This window comes from Ictidomys tridecemlineatus, chromosome 11, assembly GCF_052094955.1.
Source record: "Ictidomys tridecemlineatus isolate mIctTri1 chromosome 11, mIctTri1.hap1, whole genome shotgun sequence".
Taxonomy (NCBI): Eukaryota; Metazoa; Chordata; class Mammalia; order Rodentia; family Sciuridae; genus Ictidomys; species Ictidomys tridecemlineatus.
In genome coordinates, this window is record NC_135487.1 from 23099708 (window position 1) to 23116900 (window position 17193).

The window sequence follows — 17193 nt, forward strand, 5'->3', positions numbered from 1 at the left end:
ACACAGAGGGAAAGGGGGCTTCTCTCTATTTCAATGCAGAAAATAGCTTGGCCTCAGTGCTTTGGGGGAACTGACTGATAAACTACAGAGTAGCTTCTTCGTATTTAGAGGCAGCAGAGACCAGCAGGAGGTGGTCTCAGGAGGTGGTCTCAGGGCGTACCCTGGAGGTGGTCTCAGGGCATAACCTGGAGGTGGTAGTGAGAAGCTGGAAAACCCAGGCAGGAGAGGATGTTTCTGAAGGCAGCAACCAGTCAGGAAAGGGTTAGTTCATGACTACATCTGAGGTTCCCAGTCCAACCCTGCTCCTGGTGTTTTCCAGAAATAGGTGGAGAAGTGAGGGTCTCCAGGCAGGAAGTCACAATAAGCCCCTCTGCTATGTCCTGGGGAAATGAAACACAGGTGCTGTTTCCAAGGACATCTCTTGATCAATTAACTTCTTACAGAAAGTAGACATTTCTCTTTTGAAAAAAATTTAAAATTTATTTTATTTAGTTAAACATGACAGTAGAATGCATTTATGCACTTTGATGTACCATATATGGATGGGGTATAATTTCTCATTTTTCTTATTGTACATGTTGGAGAATCACATTGGTCATGCATTATATAAGGTAATAATGTCTGTTTCATTCTACTATCCTTCCTATCCCCATATCCTCCCTCCCCTCACTCCCTTCTACCTAATCTAAGGTAACTCTATTCTTCCCTAGTGCCACCTCCCCTTATTGTGAGTTAGCATCTGCATATCAGAGAAAACATTTGGCCTTTGTTTTTTTGAGATTGGCTTATTTTGCTTAGCATGATATTCCCCAACTTCATCCATAATTTCATTCTTCTTTAAAGCTGAGTAATATTCCATTGAAAAAAATATATATCATAGTTTCTTTATCCATTTATCTGCTGTAGGACACTTAGGTTGGTTCCATAGTTTAGCTATTTTGAATTGAGGTGCTATAAACATTGACATGGCTGCATCACTGTAGTATGCTGATTTTTAAGTCCTTTGGGTATAAACCGAGGAATGGGATAGGTGGGTCAAATGGTGGTGGCATTCCAAGTTTTCTGAGAAATCTCCATACTGCTTTCCATAGTGGTTGCACAATTTGTGGTCCCACTAGCAATATATGAGTACCTTTTCCCCTACATTCTTGCCAACATTTATTGTTTCCTGTATTCTTGATGATTGCCATTCTGACTGGAGTGAGATGAAATCTTAGTTTTGATTTGCATTTCTCTAATTGCTAGAGATGTTGAACATTTTTTCATATATTTGTTGATTTATTTTATTTTTTCTTCTGTGAAGTGTCTGTTTAGTTCCTTAGCCCATTTATTGATTGGGTTATTTATTCTTTTGGTGTTAAGATTTTTGAGTTCTTTATATATCCTACAGATTAATGCTTTGTCTGAGGTGCATGTGGTAAAGATTTTCTCCCAGTCTGTAGGCTCTTTCATTATTATTTATTTCTTTTGCTGAGAAGAAGCTTTTTAGTTTGAATCCATCCCATTTATTGATTCTTGATTTTACTTCTTATGCTTAAGGGGTCTTATTAATGAAGTCAGATGGGGTCTTGTAAGGCCAGTGTGGTGAAGATTGGCCTACTTTTTCTTCTAGTAGGTGCAAGGGTCTCTGTTCTAGTGCCTAAGTCTTTGGTCCACTTTTAGTTGAGTTTCTTGCAGGGTGAGAGATAGAGGTTTAATTTCATTTTGTTAAGGTGGTTTTCCATTTCTCCCAGCACTACTTGTTAAATAGGTTGTCTTTTCTCCCGTGAATGTTTTTGGCACCACTCTTATACCTTTGTCTAATATGAGAACTGTATTAGTGTGGGTTTGTCTCTGTGTCTTCTATTCTATACCATAGGTCTACAGGTCTGTTTTAATGCCAGTACCATGCCATTTTTGTTACTATAGCCCTGTCGTATAGTTTAAGGTCTGATATTGTGATGCCTCCTGCTTTACTTTTCTTGCTAAGGATTGCTTGAACTATTCTAGGTCTCTTATTTTTCCAAATGAATTTCATGATTGCTTTTTCTATTTCTATGAAGAATGACATTGGGATTTCAATAGGCATTGCATTAAATCTATATAATGCTTTTGGTAGTATGGTCATTTTGATAATATTAATTCTGCCTACCCAGGAGTGTGGGAGATCTTTCCATCTTCTAAGGTCTTCTTCAATGTCTTTCTTTAGAGTTCTATAGTTTTCCTTGTAGAGGTCTTTCACCTCTTTTGTTAGATTGATTCTCAAGTACTTTATGGGAAACTGGACATTTGTGACTACTTTTGGTTCTCTTGGTGACTGAAGTAAAAATGGATTAAATGCTGGCCTCTAGGAGACTCTGGGATTTAAGGTTCTATTCTAAAAACAGACCCTTTGGCTTGCAGTTGGCTTCATCCTATCTGGCTTTGTTTTCCTTTTCCTATCCTTTATTATTTTCTTCTTTCTGAGGCATTATGTACATCTCCTAAAGCTAATCAAATTCTATTTTGGGATGGAGTGACCTGAGGAGCAGGGGGAGCTGGAGGTTCTTCATGGGTCTTCTGTCCCTTCCCTCCTCCATCCATTTCCCTTCTGCCAACATTCAGGAGATTTTGTAGCTCCAGGTTGAAGAGTCCTAAAAAGTTCACTCTTTTATCCTTGTTGAGTGGGATATAGGCACTTCATTGTCTTGGATTTTTAACATGTTTGTATATAACTTCTTTCTAACAGTTGCTCCTGCTCTAATGACCAGACCCACAGGGCTTACCTTTCTGGTCATCTGGAGGCTGCAGATTCCTTCTTGTCCATACTCTTGCTTGTAGCCAGGTTTGACCAAACAGCAAAGCAAATAAATGTCAGTTATAAATGTCAGGATCTGTGAAAACTTGTCAGCCAATCCAAATAAAAATAAGAACTCTGTTATCTGAAAGGGTCAAGGTCAGTATGACTTAGGATGTAACACTAGGAAAAACCCTACCTGAGAGAGATGCCTCATTGACAGGCTGGCTACGTTGGCCTTCAAGCCAATAAGCTGCTGAATACAATGTGTCCAGGAATCCTAGAGGCAGAGGTACCCAATCCTTAGACACTGGGGTTCATTTGGTGAGGTCAGGGCATCTTTGGGATTGACATCTGGAGAGGAGAGAGGAACCTGATCATCACAGCGCTCAGGTAGCTTGAGGAAAGAGCTGAGTCAGGTCAAAGGACAGAAGAGAGAGAAGAAAGGGGAACAAGCTGAGAAATGGAGCTGGGTGGATGAGACGTGCAGAGAAACAGAAAAGGAAAGAGGAGGAGCACAGGGACAGGTAGGGGAAGGCAAGATGGGAAGGGCAAGAGGTAGAAATAGGGAGCCCCTGCCTGGTGTGCAGGGAGTGAGGTAGGGAGCCTGTGGGACAGGTGGAGTCGGCTGTGGGAAGTAAGGAGAGCTGAGATGGAGTAGGAGGAGGGGCAAGTGAAGCAGGAGAACAAGGAGGCAGCTTCTTCATAGTTTCCAGGAGACAGATGGAAGGCTGGCTGCTTGGTTCAGTGTTCTACATTCTTCTTCCATGACTCAGACTCCATAGTGACCAAGATCAAGAATCCTTAAAGTACACCATTCAAGATGGCAGCCACTCACAGCGTGTGCCTGTGGAGCCCTCTCCATGTGGCTGTAAGTGTAAAATACATCCCAGACTTTGAAGACTTCTATGAAAAAGCAGCAAAAGAGCTCAATTTTTAAATATTGGTTACATCTTGAAATGATGATATTTTGGATATATTAGGTTCAATAAGATTTTATTAATTTCATCTATTTCTTATTTTTATAAAGTGGCTACCAGAAAAATTTAAATTGCACATGCTGCTTGCCTTTGTGGCTGGCATCATGTTTCCATTCTTAGCACTGTTGTAGGGCATTTGAACTAGAGAAGACCCAAGAACCTCAGTGTATAGATGAGGCCCAGATGGCAGCTCAGCTGCAGTGGTTTGGCCCTAGGGCTGCACTCTCACCACCACTCCACCATGAGGTCCTTGGAAAGCTCCTCTCTGTGATGCCAGTGCCAGTTGTCTGTATTATCCAGAATCCTTTTCCTGTTTGAGTCGGCTCTCGCCTCCTGACCATTCTCCTGCATTCATCTAAGACTTCATCTCTGGATGGCAGTCCTCTGCATCCCAACTCTTGCCTCCACCCTGGATGACGTGGCCATCCACAGGAAGGCCACATGGATGGCCATCTTTGATTTCATTGCTGCCTCCTCACTTCTTAACCACATCCTAGTTCTTGAAACCACTACTTCTGATATCATCATTCAACTCATCTAGACACTAATCTCTCTCCTGAGCTCCAGATTTGCACAACTAATCACTTGGCATCTTCACTTGGGCTTAGCACATCCATGCCAATTTCCTCCTAAGCCCACTCTCCAACTATCCACTTGCTTCTTTTTCATTCCAGCAAAGAGTGCCATCATATATCCAGATGCTCAAGCCAGACATCTAGGAGTCACCCTTGAATCTTCTCTCTCCCATGCCATGTGTGGAGTAAAGGTCCCAAAGATCTCTTAACTCCATCCATTTCTCTCCATTCCCATTGTTACTGCCTTAATCCTGGTTGCCATCACCCACCTGATGGACTGCAGTTGCCAAGCTACTACTTCTACTGCTACTCTTGGCTATCTTCAACCCAAGCTCAAAAACTAGCATGTTCTTTTCTTGAAATGTATATAAAGTCATGTCACTCAACTTCCCCTTACAGATGCATGAGTTAGCACTTGCCTTCTGTCACATGGTATTTCCCCCACTTGACCATATTTCAGCCACGTTGATCTCTTTTCAGGTCCTCCAACAGTCTAAGCCCTTCTCAAACTTAACACATGTAGTTCCTGATACTCAGGATGCTCTTTGCTGCATTCATCACCTGGCTGATTCCTGCTCACCTCTCAGGTCTCAATTTAAGTAACAAAAATGCAGTTCCTGACCCTTCCCTAACCTATGTCACCTTCCCACCCACTGGTTTTCCTCATACCACTCACCACGGGCTGCTATTACATGTTGGTTTTTAGTGTCTGTGTTGGATGCTGCTGGTCTCCCTAAATACTGCAATTTTTGTTTAGGTAACTTGCTCATCTCATGAAGCTCCTGTGTCTCAGCACTTCCCCTATTCCCAGTTCCAATGCGCCCATTCTTTGTCCAAAGACAATCCCACTTCCTCTCCCCGTGCCTTCATTCAGGTACACAATAAGCTAATCAGTGACAATCCCAAGATGGTGTAGATTCATTCAGGAATGGATGACCCAGTTTGTGCCAATGAGATGTGAGGTTGAGTGGCAGGGCTAGAGAATCAGTTTCCTCCTTTAACTACCTTGAGAAAAGTCTGCCTGGAGCCAAAGCCACACATCCAATCCAATAGAGGGAACCCCAAAGGGAGCTGGATCTTCCCATCTGAGGATTGCAAATTCTTTCTTTCTTTTTTTTAAAAAACTTGTTGATAGACCTTTATTTATATGTGGTGCTGAGAATCAAACACAGTGCCTCACACATGCCAGGCAAGTGCCCTACCGCTGAGCCACATAGCCCCAGCCCCATTGCAAATTATTTCAAGGCCAACCAGCACAACTGAGTGAGACTCTGTCTTAAAAAAATAAAAAGGAACTGGGAATGTAGCTCAGTGATATAGCATCCCTGTTGTAAACTTCCTAGTAATATAAAACAGACAAATGAAATAAATGGAGCTGGAGATACTGGCTAAGCCAATTTCAAAGCCCACTTGGTTGCTGGACTTTGCAAGCAAATACATTTTTTTGTTAAGTTAGTTTGAGATGGTTTCCTCTTTGCAGCTGAAAGAAATACAAGTAAGGACCTTTGGTCTCTAGTCCCTTCTATTCCTCTCTATCCTTCCCTCCTCTCTTCGTATCCTTTCCTGCCCAGCTTAGGCACCGTAATTCAGAATTTCAACCACTCCTACCATTATCTTTGTTTGCCTTAGAGCTGTCTTTTATTCCATTTGCTTGGCATATCTCAAATGAAAGAATTCAGTGATGTGCCTCTCTATTGCCTATGTTCATGCTATTGACTTTTTTCTGGAAGGAAAAAGAAACATTATCAGAAAGACTGACTGGTGCTGTAATAAAGCCATGGTCCATCAGGTCCTACACAATGTCCAACAATTCCCTTATGAGGTTGTTTGTGGCATCAATACGAAGTCAAAATATTTTATAACTGAAATGTCCAACGAAGGGGATTGTGATGCAAATGTATTACCAACAGGTATTGGAAAAAAAAGAAGTCAAATAAAATGGTAAAAAGCACATATATATACAACTGCATGTAAAAATGCCCACTATAAATTGTTAGCTGAGAAGAGCAATATTACAAAAGTGTGTGGGGCCACAAAAATGCTCTGAAAGGATCTATAGCAATATGTTACCATGGTTACCTCAGAGTTATAGATTATGTTCTGTTGTGATTTTTATATCGTGGTCAAAATTAATTTATCATAAAATTTAAAGTTATTTACATTTCTATGAAATAAAAGCAAGGTGATCACCAGAGGTGATCAAGAGTCCTTATCAGGCTTCTGAAGTGTACCTCCTCTCTTTTTGTTTTTAGAATACATCTCAGTAAAAAATTTGTTGGCAAGGTACTGGGTCAAGATTTATTTGAAATATTATTTGCAAATTTTATATATTGTTGTGTTCTTGTATGCAGTTTTTGGTTGAAGTTTTGCACAACTAATCACTTTGCATCTTCTTATTTTTTATTATTTATTTATTATACGTCTGAATAAGTTTTCCTTTTTCCCCCTCCCCTCTCTGGAATAATTCATATAAGGTAGGGATTACATATTCTTCCCCTGTAAAATAGCATAGACTTGAATAGGTCCATGAAAAATTGCTTAGCATCACTAATCATCAGGGAAATGCAACTTAAACCACAAGGAGATCTATCATCTTGCTCCAGTTAAAATGGCTGTTATCCAAAAGGAAAGTGTTGGTGAGGAGGTGGAGAAGGGGGATCTTGTACCCTGTTGGTCGGAATATAATTTAGCAGAGCCATTGTGGAAAAAGTATAGTGGTTCCATGGAAAAATAAAAAAATAGGACTACCACATGATCCAGGATCCTACCACTGGGTATACACCCAAAGGAAATGAGGTCAGTATGTCAAAGAAACCTCTGCTTTCACAAGCTTATTGCAGCCCTCTTCAAAACAGCCAGGAGAGAACAACCCGGTGTCCACCATCAGAGGAGTGATCCAGACAATGTGGGAGACACACCTCTTATTCCTTTGCTTTGAGCCATTTTAACTCCCTTGTTTTAGAGATGCCCCTTGTTATAGCAGAGTTGAGTTTTATCTTTTGAGCTGATCTAAAAATCATTTTAGATTTTAGTTACCTAGTTACAGGTAACAATACCATGGCTATGTTGGTTCTTAAATCTGTCACATAATTTTATGTTGTGTTTACTTTGCTCATTTGTCATATTTACTGGTTCTTTCCAAAACATGATTTTGGGGGGGGTACCTTAAAAATACATGTATTTATCAAAACTTGTAATTATAGTCTACTGATTACCTTTGTGTCGATCTATTTGTATGATGCCCTTTGTCTTTTTTTCTGCTTATTTTCTTACTGTGTTATTAGTTTGGGATTAGATGTTCTCCGTGGAGGTTGGGTGGGTGGGAGGGAGTCCTGTGCACATGGGCTTTGTTCCCTAGAGGACTTTTGGCAATGTCTGGAAACATCTGGTACAATCCAGAGAGGGGGTCCTCAGTGGGCAAAGGCCAGTGATGCTGCTAGTAGCCTGTGATGCACAGGACAGCCCAGCCCTCAACTACAACACAACGTTATCTGGCCTAAAATGTCAATTATGCCAAGTCCTTTAAATATCTTTTGACTCCTGCCTATTATCTATGTGGCAACTGATGGTAACATTCACTTTATTTACCCTTTTTCTCTCCCTTCTCTTTCCATTAAAAAATCATGGTATTTCTACTTTGTTGGAATCTATGTCATTAAAATACTGTTTTTCTGCCGTCATCTTCACTTTAGATTTCAATATATTCAATTCTTGCTGAAATTCCCCAATTATCCCATAGTAGGATGAAACTCGTTATTATTTAATGCTGTGTTTTCTTAGTTTTGGTGATTAAAAATCACTGCACATGAAATCCTTGGCTCGTTCTTTCTTTCCTTCCATTTGCTTTATTTAAGAAGAAATCCGATGACAACCTGGTTTTCTGCCCTTTACAAGTGACTTTTTTTAAAATCTTGAGGCCCAGAGTTTTATGGGATATGACCATTCCAGGGTAATTGCTCCAGCAACATGGGGGTCTTCTAGTCTATAGGTCAAGCTTTTCTTTTAATTCTAGAAAGTTTTCTTGGAGCACATCTAAAACATGAATGCTGTGCCCCCCCCCCCTGTTTTAGCTTCCTTCTTCAGGGGCTCCTCTTGTGCATACATTGGTCTGCTTTCTTGCATTTCACTTTTCACATCCTTTTTACTTTTTCAAATAATTTTTATTTTCTTTAATGTTTTAATTTTCTTCCTAGCTGATCTTTCTTTACTATGCTTTCTTTCTGTATCTTGGACACTTTGTAAATCTGGTCTTAATTTCTAAAACTTGTTTGTCCTGTTTTTGATAAGCTCTTACTTCACTTTTTGTTGTGCGTCCATTTATATTCTGAGTTTTTAAACTTCTGATTCGTGTTATGCTTTGATATTTCAATTGCTTATTTAATTGAATTCAATTAATATTGGGACACTTAAGATCTATTCCTTCCCTTTATTTTGGGGAGAATATTTTAATTAGTTAAAAAGTTCAGCTACTCATTTTCTGTCTGATTCTTAGAGAAACTTTGAAGATATGTGAATGTTCTACTCTCTTCATGAAAAAATAAGTGTGTAGGATTTTCATAGACCAGCAATAATGGCTGATTCTATTAGAGGGATGGGATGGCTTTGGTTGCTCTCTCTTTTTTTTTTTTTTTTTTTTGGTACTGGGTATTAAACCCACTGAACCATACCCTTAGTCGTTTTTATTTTAAATTTTGAGACAGGATCTTGCTAAGTTGCATAGGGCCTTGCTAAATGTCTAAGGCTGGCCTCAAACTTGTGATCCTCCTGCCTCATCCTCCCAAGTTGCTGAGATTACAGGTGTGTGCCACCTTGCCTTTTGGATACTCTTTTGATGTGTTGGTCAAGAGAACTCTCTTCTCTTTGTATAAGGGTTCTGTGTAGATGGTATAGCACGTCTCCCAGGCATTGTGATTTGAACTGGTCCCCTCTTTCTGTGCCCTTTTGTTTATGAAAATTTGTCCTGGACTGATTCCTGGAGGTGTTCAGAATGTTCTGGTAAGTCTTGATATGGCTGTGGTGAATTAAGATTCTGGACTTAGACTTGATATCGACTGCCTGATTCTCCAACCTCTAATCCAAAAGGAACATGTTTTACATCAGTTTGGTTCCTGACCCTGAACCCTGACAAGCTACCTTAGGTCTCCAGGGCAGGGCTAGAGATAAATGCCAGGCATTATTCCTCAGATGAAATGCCTTTACTGAAACTGGGAAAGTTGGTCTAAATCGAGTCATTGAGGGGACAAGTGGGCAGGGGTTTGGACCTGAATTACAGTGCAAAGGAGAAGGTAGTGGAAGCCAGAAAACTGAAGATCATCTGCGTAAACTCTCCACATAAAATGACAACTCTCAACATGCCCAGGGAAGTCCTGGCCTGGCCTCCTTTCCCTCCTCTGTTCCTTTGATGACGTCTTGCCTGGAAGATCTTCCGTGGGTGGGTCTTTCTCTACTATAGATTGTTCTGCCTCTGCAGATGGCAATCCTTCTATCCTGACCTCCACAGTCCTGCTAAACCTTATCCCTTCAACTCGTTGTCCCCAGTTTCTTGTTCTGAGCTGACCTGGGCTTCACTATTAAATTAAAACTTTTTTTTCATTGTGGTAACATACACATAAAATTCATCATCTGGATGATTTAAAGTGTGTAGCTCAGTAGTGTCTGGTGAATTTGCATTATCATGCAACCAATCCCTGGAAGTTCTCATCTTATAAACTGAAATTCTATACCTATTAAATAGTAAGTCCCTGTCCCCTCACCCCCCAGCCCCTGGCAACCACATTCAAACATCTCTATGAATTTCACTACCCTAGGGGACTCATATAACTGGAATAGCTCAGTATATGTTTTTTGTGACTGTTTTATTTTACTTAGCACAATATCCTCAGGGTTTATTAGTGCTGCAGCACATGTTAGAATTCCTTCCCGTTTTTCCTTCTTATTTTTACTTTATTTATTCATTTAATTTTTGAGTTACTGGGGATTGAACCGAGAGACACTTTACCACTGAGCTATCCCCAACCCTTTATATTTTTATTTTGAAATGGGGTCTCACTAAGTTGCTGAACTTGCCATCCTCCTGTCTCAGCCTCTGGAATCACTGGGATGACAGGTGTGTGCCACTACACTTGGTAGAGTTATCTCTCTTTTTCAGCCTGAGTAATATCCTATTTGATATGTGCACACATACATTTTGTTTCTCCATCCATCTGCTGATGGACATCTGGGTTGCTTCCGCCTTTGAGGTATTGCAAATAATACTACTGTGAACGTTGGCATGCAGATATCTCTTTGTGATCTCACTTTCTTTTGGGCATATACCTAGAAGTGGGATTACTGGATCATATGGTAATTATGTTTTTAATTTTTTGAGTGGCCGTCATATTGTTTTCCACAGTGTTTGTGTCATTTTATGTTTCTATCAGCGGAGCACAACTGTTCCAATTTTCTCACATTGTTGCCCACACCTGTTTTCTTTTTCTTTTCAAATAGCCATCCTGGCAGGAGTGGGTGTGAGGTTATGATTTTGACTTGTACTTCTCAGTGATTAATGATGCTGAGCATCTTTTCCTGTCCTTCTTGGCCATTTCTATGTTTTCTTTGGAGACATGACCAAGACTTTCGTAGGAGTTCCTTATATATTCTCCATACTTTCTATCTTTATACATTCTGGATATTAATACTCTATCATATATATGATTAGAAATGTTTTCACCCATTTTATAGGTTGCCTTTTACTCTATGGACTTTGTTGTTTAGTGCTCACAAGTTTTACATTTTGATATAATGCACCTTCTTTTTTCTTTTATGTATATATATTTTAGTTGTATATGAACACAGTAGCTTTATTTTTGTTTATTTATTTTTATGTGGTGCTGAGGATCGAACTCAGTATCTCCCACATGTGAGGCAAGCAATCTACCACTGACCCAGCCCTTATTTTTTCTCTTTGTTGCCTATACTTTTGGTGTCATAAAGCTTCCCCCTATGTTTTCTTATAAATGTTTTATAGTTTTAGATCTTTGATCCATTTGGATATATAAAATTCTATATATGTCATTTTTTGCTGGGTGTTTCCAAACACAGCAGTGGCCAAATAACGCAATTAAGAAGGTATTTCCACATCTCGACTCTTGGATCTTTGCCTAAAACATGTCTTTCCTCCTCTTCCCCAACAAATTCTTGTCTTCTAGCCATGAAAGAGGCCATAAAAATGTAAGAAAACCAATGCAAAAATTTATATTTTATTTGAATTCAAAAAATTTAAAATTGCTTTCAAATTCAGTAAAGTACCATAATGCAGGACCCCAGGGGGAAGCCTCATATACAGAGACAGATAAATTAAATGTGTATACCGCAGACAAGCCAAGAAGGTGTGTAGATTACATATTTACAGCACTTGATGATTTCTGAAAACCATATTTATACATTTTATTACATTTACAAAAAAGGCTTCCACTACCATTTACCTACAATAATGAAAAAAAATTTACACCTTTTTTTCTGTCTTTTTTGGTACTGTACAAACTTTGTATAATAAAAATATATCTCTGTACAAAAGATTTTTTTTTGTTTTTGTTTTACTTTTTTTTTTTTTCCTCATGGGATGGCGGTGGTGGGTGTATGTTGTGAATGGTGGGCCCAGGGCCTCATCTGCCCTGTTCCCTTCCAGGCCTCTGGAGGTGGAGAGAAAATGCCAGAGGTGGTACAGGGTGGTGCAAAGCAGAGTGCTGGGTGCCCACCAGCCTGTGCTCCTCAGGCATCTCCTAGGACTTTACAAGGAGACACAGGGGAGGGAATGGAGCCAGCGCTGGAGGAGGAGTCCAGTGGGTGGCAGAATATAAGAAGGGGAAGGAGCATCGAGAACTTCCTGCACTTGTTTTCTGGGACTGAAAGAAATGAGGGTGTGAGGGTGTTGTCTGGATGGGTCCTTCCCCACCAAGCCCCAGGATGCCAGGTCTCAGGGTGGGTGTGGGCAGGAGTGGGCTCCTGCCATTGCCGGTCTCCATTCTATCTGCTGGAAATTGACACCTCTCACTTTAGTTCATCTTGACATCAATCGGTCAGATCTTTTAATTGTTGCAACTCAGAACTGGTTTAAAAACCAGGTGGCCCTCTCCCCCTACTCCCACTCATTTCTATTTGCTATTTCAATACGCTATACCAATATCCAAGGCTGGCATGTCACACATGCACAGGGGAGTGAGCCCATGGGGACCTTCCCAAGGACAGAGAAAGTGGCTCTAAATGTCTGACTTTGTTTTCTAAACTCATGAGCTTCCCAGCAATACACATGAAATTCATTAACGACCCAAGCACAATGAAACTATCAAAATAAGTCAAACCCACTGAAAGGAGCTGGAGAGAGTGTGACTTTCATTCATTTCATTATTATTTTTGATTCAGAGCTGCTAGGTCCCTTTGTTTGCTGTGGTCAGGGGCTTCTGGGGCCAGCAACATCTCCAGCACACTGGAGATAATAGGTCGCTGTCCTGATGCTGCCCAGGCAGGGAGAGCAGAAACAAAATTAGACACAGGTGCCCCCTGCCTGGTCTGCCAGACCTGGCCACAGTGCTTTAGTCGAGATTCACCTACACCTCCTTTCTTTGGTGTCCCTTTTAAACCTGGGTTTCTGGCAGCAAGTAGAGTGAACTTTGGGGTCAGATTCATTAATTTGCGTCCTGACTCTACTCTTATTCAATCTGTTGCTCATGTCTCTTCACCTTCCCAGGACTCTGTTTTCTCATCTATAAAATGGGAGTAATATATCCTCTTTTGGTGGTGTGTACAAACTAGAAATAACACACAAAGAGTGTTAGGCACAGAGAGAAACCCAGTGTGTGGTGGCCATCATTTTTCTGAGTGCTGGGGCAGGTTTGCTCTCCTGTCATCCACAGCACCTCCCTGCTGCCTCCAGACCTGCCACTCATCTGGGTCATACATGTGTGTTCTTTTTTCTTGGTGAGTTGACAGCCAGATGTTCCCGGCCAGAATCCTGCCCTGTTCTCTCTGGCTTGCCATTTTCTTCAGGGGCTACCCAGGAGCCAAATGACTTTTAAGTCACTGGGTTTAGAACTCAGTACAATTATGTTTGAAACAAATTTAAAAAAATGATTACCAAACTATTTTTGATTTCCCCCCTGCCCTCGGGGCAATCCTGTCATTGTGCAGATGGGATCATCCATCTGCAGATGGCTGGTATCTATCTGCACACTGACTCCTTGATATGTCCCACCAATGCATTCGCTGTGTCCTCACACATGGGACAGGGGGAAGGCATGTTGGTTTGAGAGCTGACTATACCTCTCCCTATTCATTTCTTTTCTGTTTGTGGGGAGCATTTTTGACATGGGGCATTTTTGACATACACACTTCTCTTTTTTAAGCCTTTGTGGTCTCTTCCATGGGTTGCAGATGAAGGAGAGGTGTGTGTGTGCATGTTCGTGTGTTCAGGCCTGTGCACACACATGCACATCCACAAGCTGCTTGGCCATTTTCAATCTTCTGTCTGAAGCCCCTCTTCCTTTACTGCCCCAAGCCAGGGCATCGCAGGAGTCCTCTCCAGGGTGGCAGGAGCAGATGGTGGCAGGGTGTGGGCTCGAGTCCCAGCAGTGGCAGAGACAGGCGTAGAGACAGACGAAGACGGGCACCAGGCGCTGTGCTCAGGGGCGCTCCTTCCTGCCCCTTGGGGAGCTGGGAACAAACAAGCCACAGCAGAGGTGGCAGAAGAGGAGAAGGGGTGGCAGCAGGTGGAAGGAAGCAGAAGAGAGGCAAAACCAGGAAGGAATACAGGGGAGAGAATGAAAGACAATTCGTCAGCTCCACCTTTTCCTTTGATTTTTTTAACCCTCCTAAACTGAGGTGTGAGGTGAAGGCAGGAGGTAGATACAGTAGAATATAGTGTTTTGCATCTGTGGTCTTTTTCCCCTTGTGGGCCAACGTATGGAGCTGGAGACTGGATTTTGACCCCACCACTTCTCAGCTGCATGAGCTAGGTCAAGTTTGTTGATTTCTGAGCACCTGTTTTCAGCTTTCTCCTCTGCAACGAGGATTCCAATAGCACCTATCTCACATGAGGTGTGGGGATTCAATCAGATCCGCCAGGTCCCCAGCTCGGCGCCTACACACACTCAGACGCACAGCTGTGCTCAGGGCGCCGCCCTCTCCTCCCCGCGCTCCCGGGTGCCTCGGGTCTCCGGGCGAGCCCGCGCCTGCGCAGAAGCGTGCCCGCGCCCCGCCCCGTCCTCCAGCCTCCCCCCCCCAGCTCACCGGTTGCTGGAGGCGGGGCTCTCGGTGGCGGCGGCGGCGGCAGCCAGGCCTGGGGGCTATACCGCGGTACACACTGTGCTGACTGTGAACTCCGCCTCGCTGGCCATGATGTCTGTGGGCTGGATGTTGCGGTCGTACATGGGGTTCTCGAATGTGGCCCGAACGTTGGTGTTCTCGTGGCCGGCGTAGCCATTGAACGGCACTTTGGGTCTTCTCCTGGGGATGAGAGAGAGTGACCTTGACATAGAGAGGGAGGGAGGTGCGGAGAGACTCGGCCCGAGGGGAGGAGGGAAGGGGACAGGTGGGCAGTGGAGGCCCGGGCCGGGAAGGCTGGAGGGCTGGGGAGGGCTGGGGTCGGGACGGGGCGGCACCCTCTGGTCCCCGCTCTCGCTCCGATCCCCTTCCTCCACGGTACCTGTGCTTGTAGAGATAGAGCACGAAGCCTGCGATGATGAGGGCGATGAAAGGCACCAGGATGGCGGCCGCCACCGAACTGCTGTTGGAAGCAAAGTGGCGGCCGATGGATTCGGGGTCAGACTCCAGCAGCCGGAGGTCTGCAAAGTCCCAAAACATAACACTCAAGTCACAGAGACACAGCCCCAGGTGGAAGGTCCCACTGCACACCATCGGGAAGTGGCACCTAGTCCAGCCGTCTGCCTTCCCCAGCTCAGACGGGATTCCCCTGAGAAGAGCCCAGATGATGTTCTGGGGACAGCGTCCATCCAGGGGAAGCCATTCCACATAGGACTTAGCCATGTTCCCAGAAAAGACCTTAAAAGGATGCAGCCCTTTGAAAGTTTCTATAGACTTCCTTTGGCCTTAGAAGCCTTTTATCGGAAGCCAAAACCCAGCACAGGTGAGGTAGAACAGCTCTGGTTGAAGTGGGGAGGGGCTGAGGCTCCCTCTTCTGGAGGACACCTCTCCCCACCCCAGGCTGGGAAGGCCCAGATGAACATAAGCCGACTCTGGTCCTTGCCCACCTAACTGAGGAGGCTGGAACTCTAAAAGAGAGTACAGGGATAGAGTCCATTGTGGAGCCCAAACAAGAGCCCCAGTTTTCTGAGGTCTTCCCAGTGGACTCAACTGTGGGGGCTGGGGAACTCTGCAAGGTTTGAGGGCTGCTGCATGGAAGAGGGTGGTCTTATTCCATGCAGTCCATGATGGCAGAACTCAACTCTGGAGAGGGGCAGCAAACAGGGGAACTACAGGGAAGCAAATTTCTGCTTATAATAGAAATTTCTGGAGGTCACAGCTTTGGGAAAATGTAATGGATCACCCTGGCAGGCAGGGGACCCTGGGGCCCAGTGCTCGGGGAGTGGGGCTGACTCTGGAGCACCCATGACCCCCACCCCACTCCGCCTCCACTGCTCCTGAGAAGCCAGGGCCCCTCTCTGCGACAGTCTGAGGCCAGGTGCCCTGAGGCTCTGGGTCAGGGCCGTCCCTGAAGTGAGGAGGCTGGACTAGGATGACATGAGGCACACAGGGTCAAGGTGCTGGGGAGGAGCAAAGGGCCACCTCCTTGTGCTCAGCTTTCTCATCTGAAATGAGGACAATGCCAACCAGGATGACTTGCTCTTTTGTGGCAGCAGTGATGATGCCTGAGGCTCTTGGTGGCCCTGCAGTCGGGACTCTGAACTCAAGGGCTGAGCGAGGAACTGTGTGGCAGAAGTCAACTGCCAGGCATCGGTGTTTGGAGAGCTGTGACATAGCTTTTGTCAGGATCTCAGAGGTGTCCTGGATCCAAAAGAGGCTAAGAACCTTGTCTCAGATGTTGAACTTCACCAGTCCTCTCCTCTATCCCAGAACACAGTTTCCCTCCCACTCCACGAGCCCACACTTCCAGGAGACAATTGCTAGTTACCAAGTCTTTGAAAGCCAAATTGGCCAAAGCCTTGACCCTTGACGGAGCCTTGGTAGATGAAGGTACCTCCTGCAGATTCCGAGGAGACCTGCAATGGTGGGGGGCAGAGAGAGCAAGATGCAAGGCATGCTAGAAGGATCTAGAACTCTTGCTGGCCACACCAGGTCAGGCCAGAGATATGGTCATAGGTTCTTGCTGGTGTCCCCTACCAACCTGCTGCTCAAAGCACAGACATGACTCTGCCTACACCAAGGCACTGATGTGTGTGTGGGGGGGGGGCATGTACTTGGTATGATGTAGGAAGAATATTCTGTTTTCTACTGTTCAGATCACTGAGGTCTGGGCCTCAGTTTCTCATTTGTAAAATGGGAATAGCAGTATGTTATAGGGTTACTGGGAGGATTAAATGAATTGGAATTAAAGCACTAGGACATTTATAGGTCTTAGATACATAGGAGCTATTATTACTGTGATGGAAACCAATTTTTGGAGCTTCATGGAACAAACATGATTAAAATATCCCTAGCAGATTAATGTGCTTTGGAGAGTTGAACATAGTTTCAATAGCTGTTCATTTTAGGTGGGTAGTAGAGGCCATAAATCCTTCCTGCTCCCTCTCTCTCTGCCTCCACGATGCTCAAACAAGTGGCCGGTGACCTCAGCAGCTAAAGTGGGCTTTGAGGATGCTCAGCTGCTGGTGTACCTCCCAACCCTTGCTCCATCCCCAGGGCACACCCTCTGTCTAATGCACTCTAGGCT

The 17193-nt window shown here is 43.7% G+C and overlaps 1 protein-coding gene across 4 annotated transcripts in view; it reads right to left on the reverse strand.

Moving 5' to 3' along the window:
• Window positions 1–11532: 11532 nt before the first annotated feature.
• The window catches only part of Csmd2 (CUB and Sushi multiple domains 2), a 542274-nt gene continuing 536613 nt past the window's right edge, over window positions 11533–17193 (reverse strand). For all 4 annotated transcript variants that reach the window (XM_078025879.1, XM_078025878.1, XM_078025877.1 and 1 more), the window contains 4 exons: window positions 16435–16522; window positions 14989–15127; window positions 14574–14789; window positions 11533–13997 (listed from right to left, as the gene is read on the reverse strand). In XM_078025879.1, coding sequence (XP_077882005.1) covers window positions 14630–14789; window positions 14989–15127; window positions 16435–16522 — 387 coding nt within the window. In that variant the 3' untranslated portion in view covers window positions 11533–13997; window positions 14574–14629. The remainder of the gene's footprint in view (window positions 13998–14573; window positions 14790–14988; window positions 15128–16434; window positions 16523–17193) is intronic.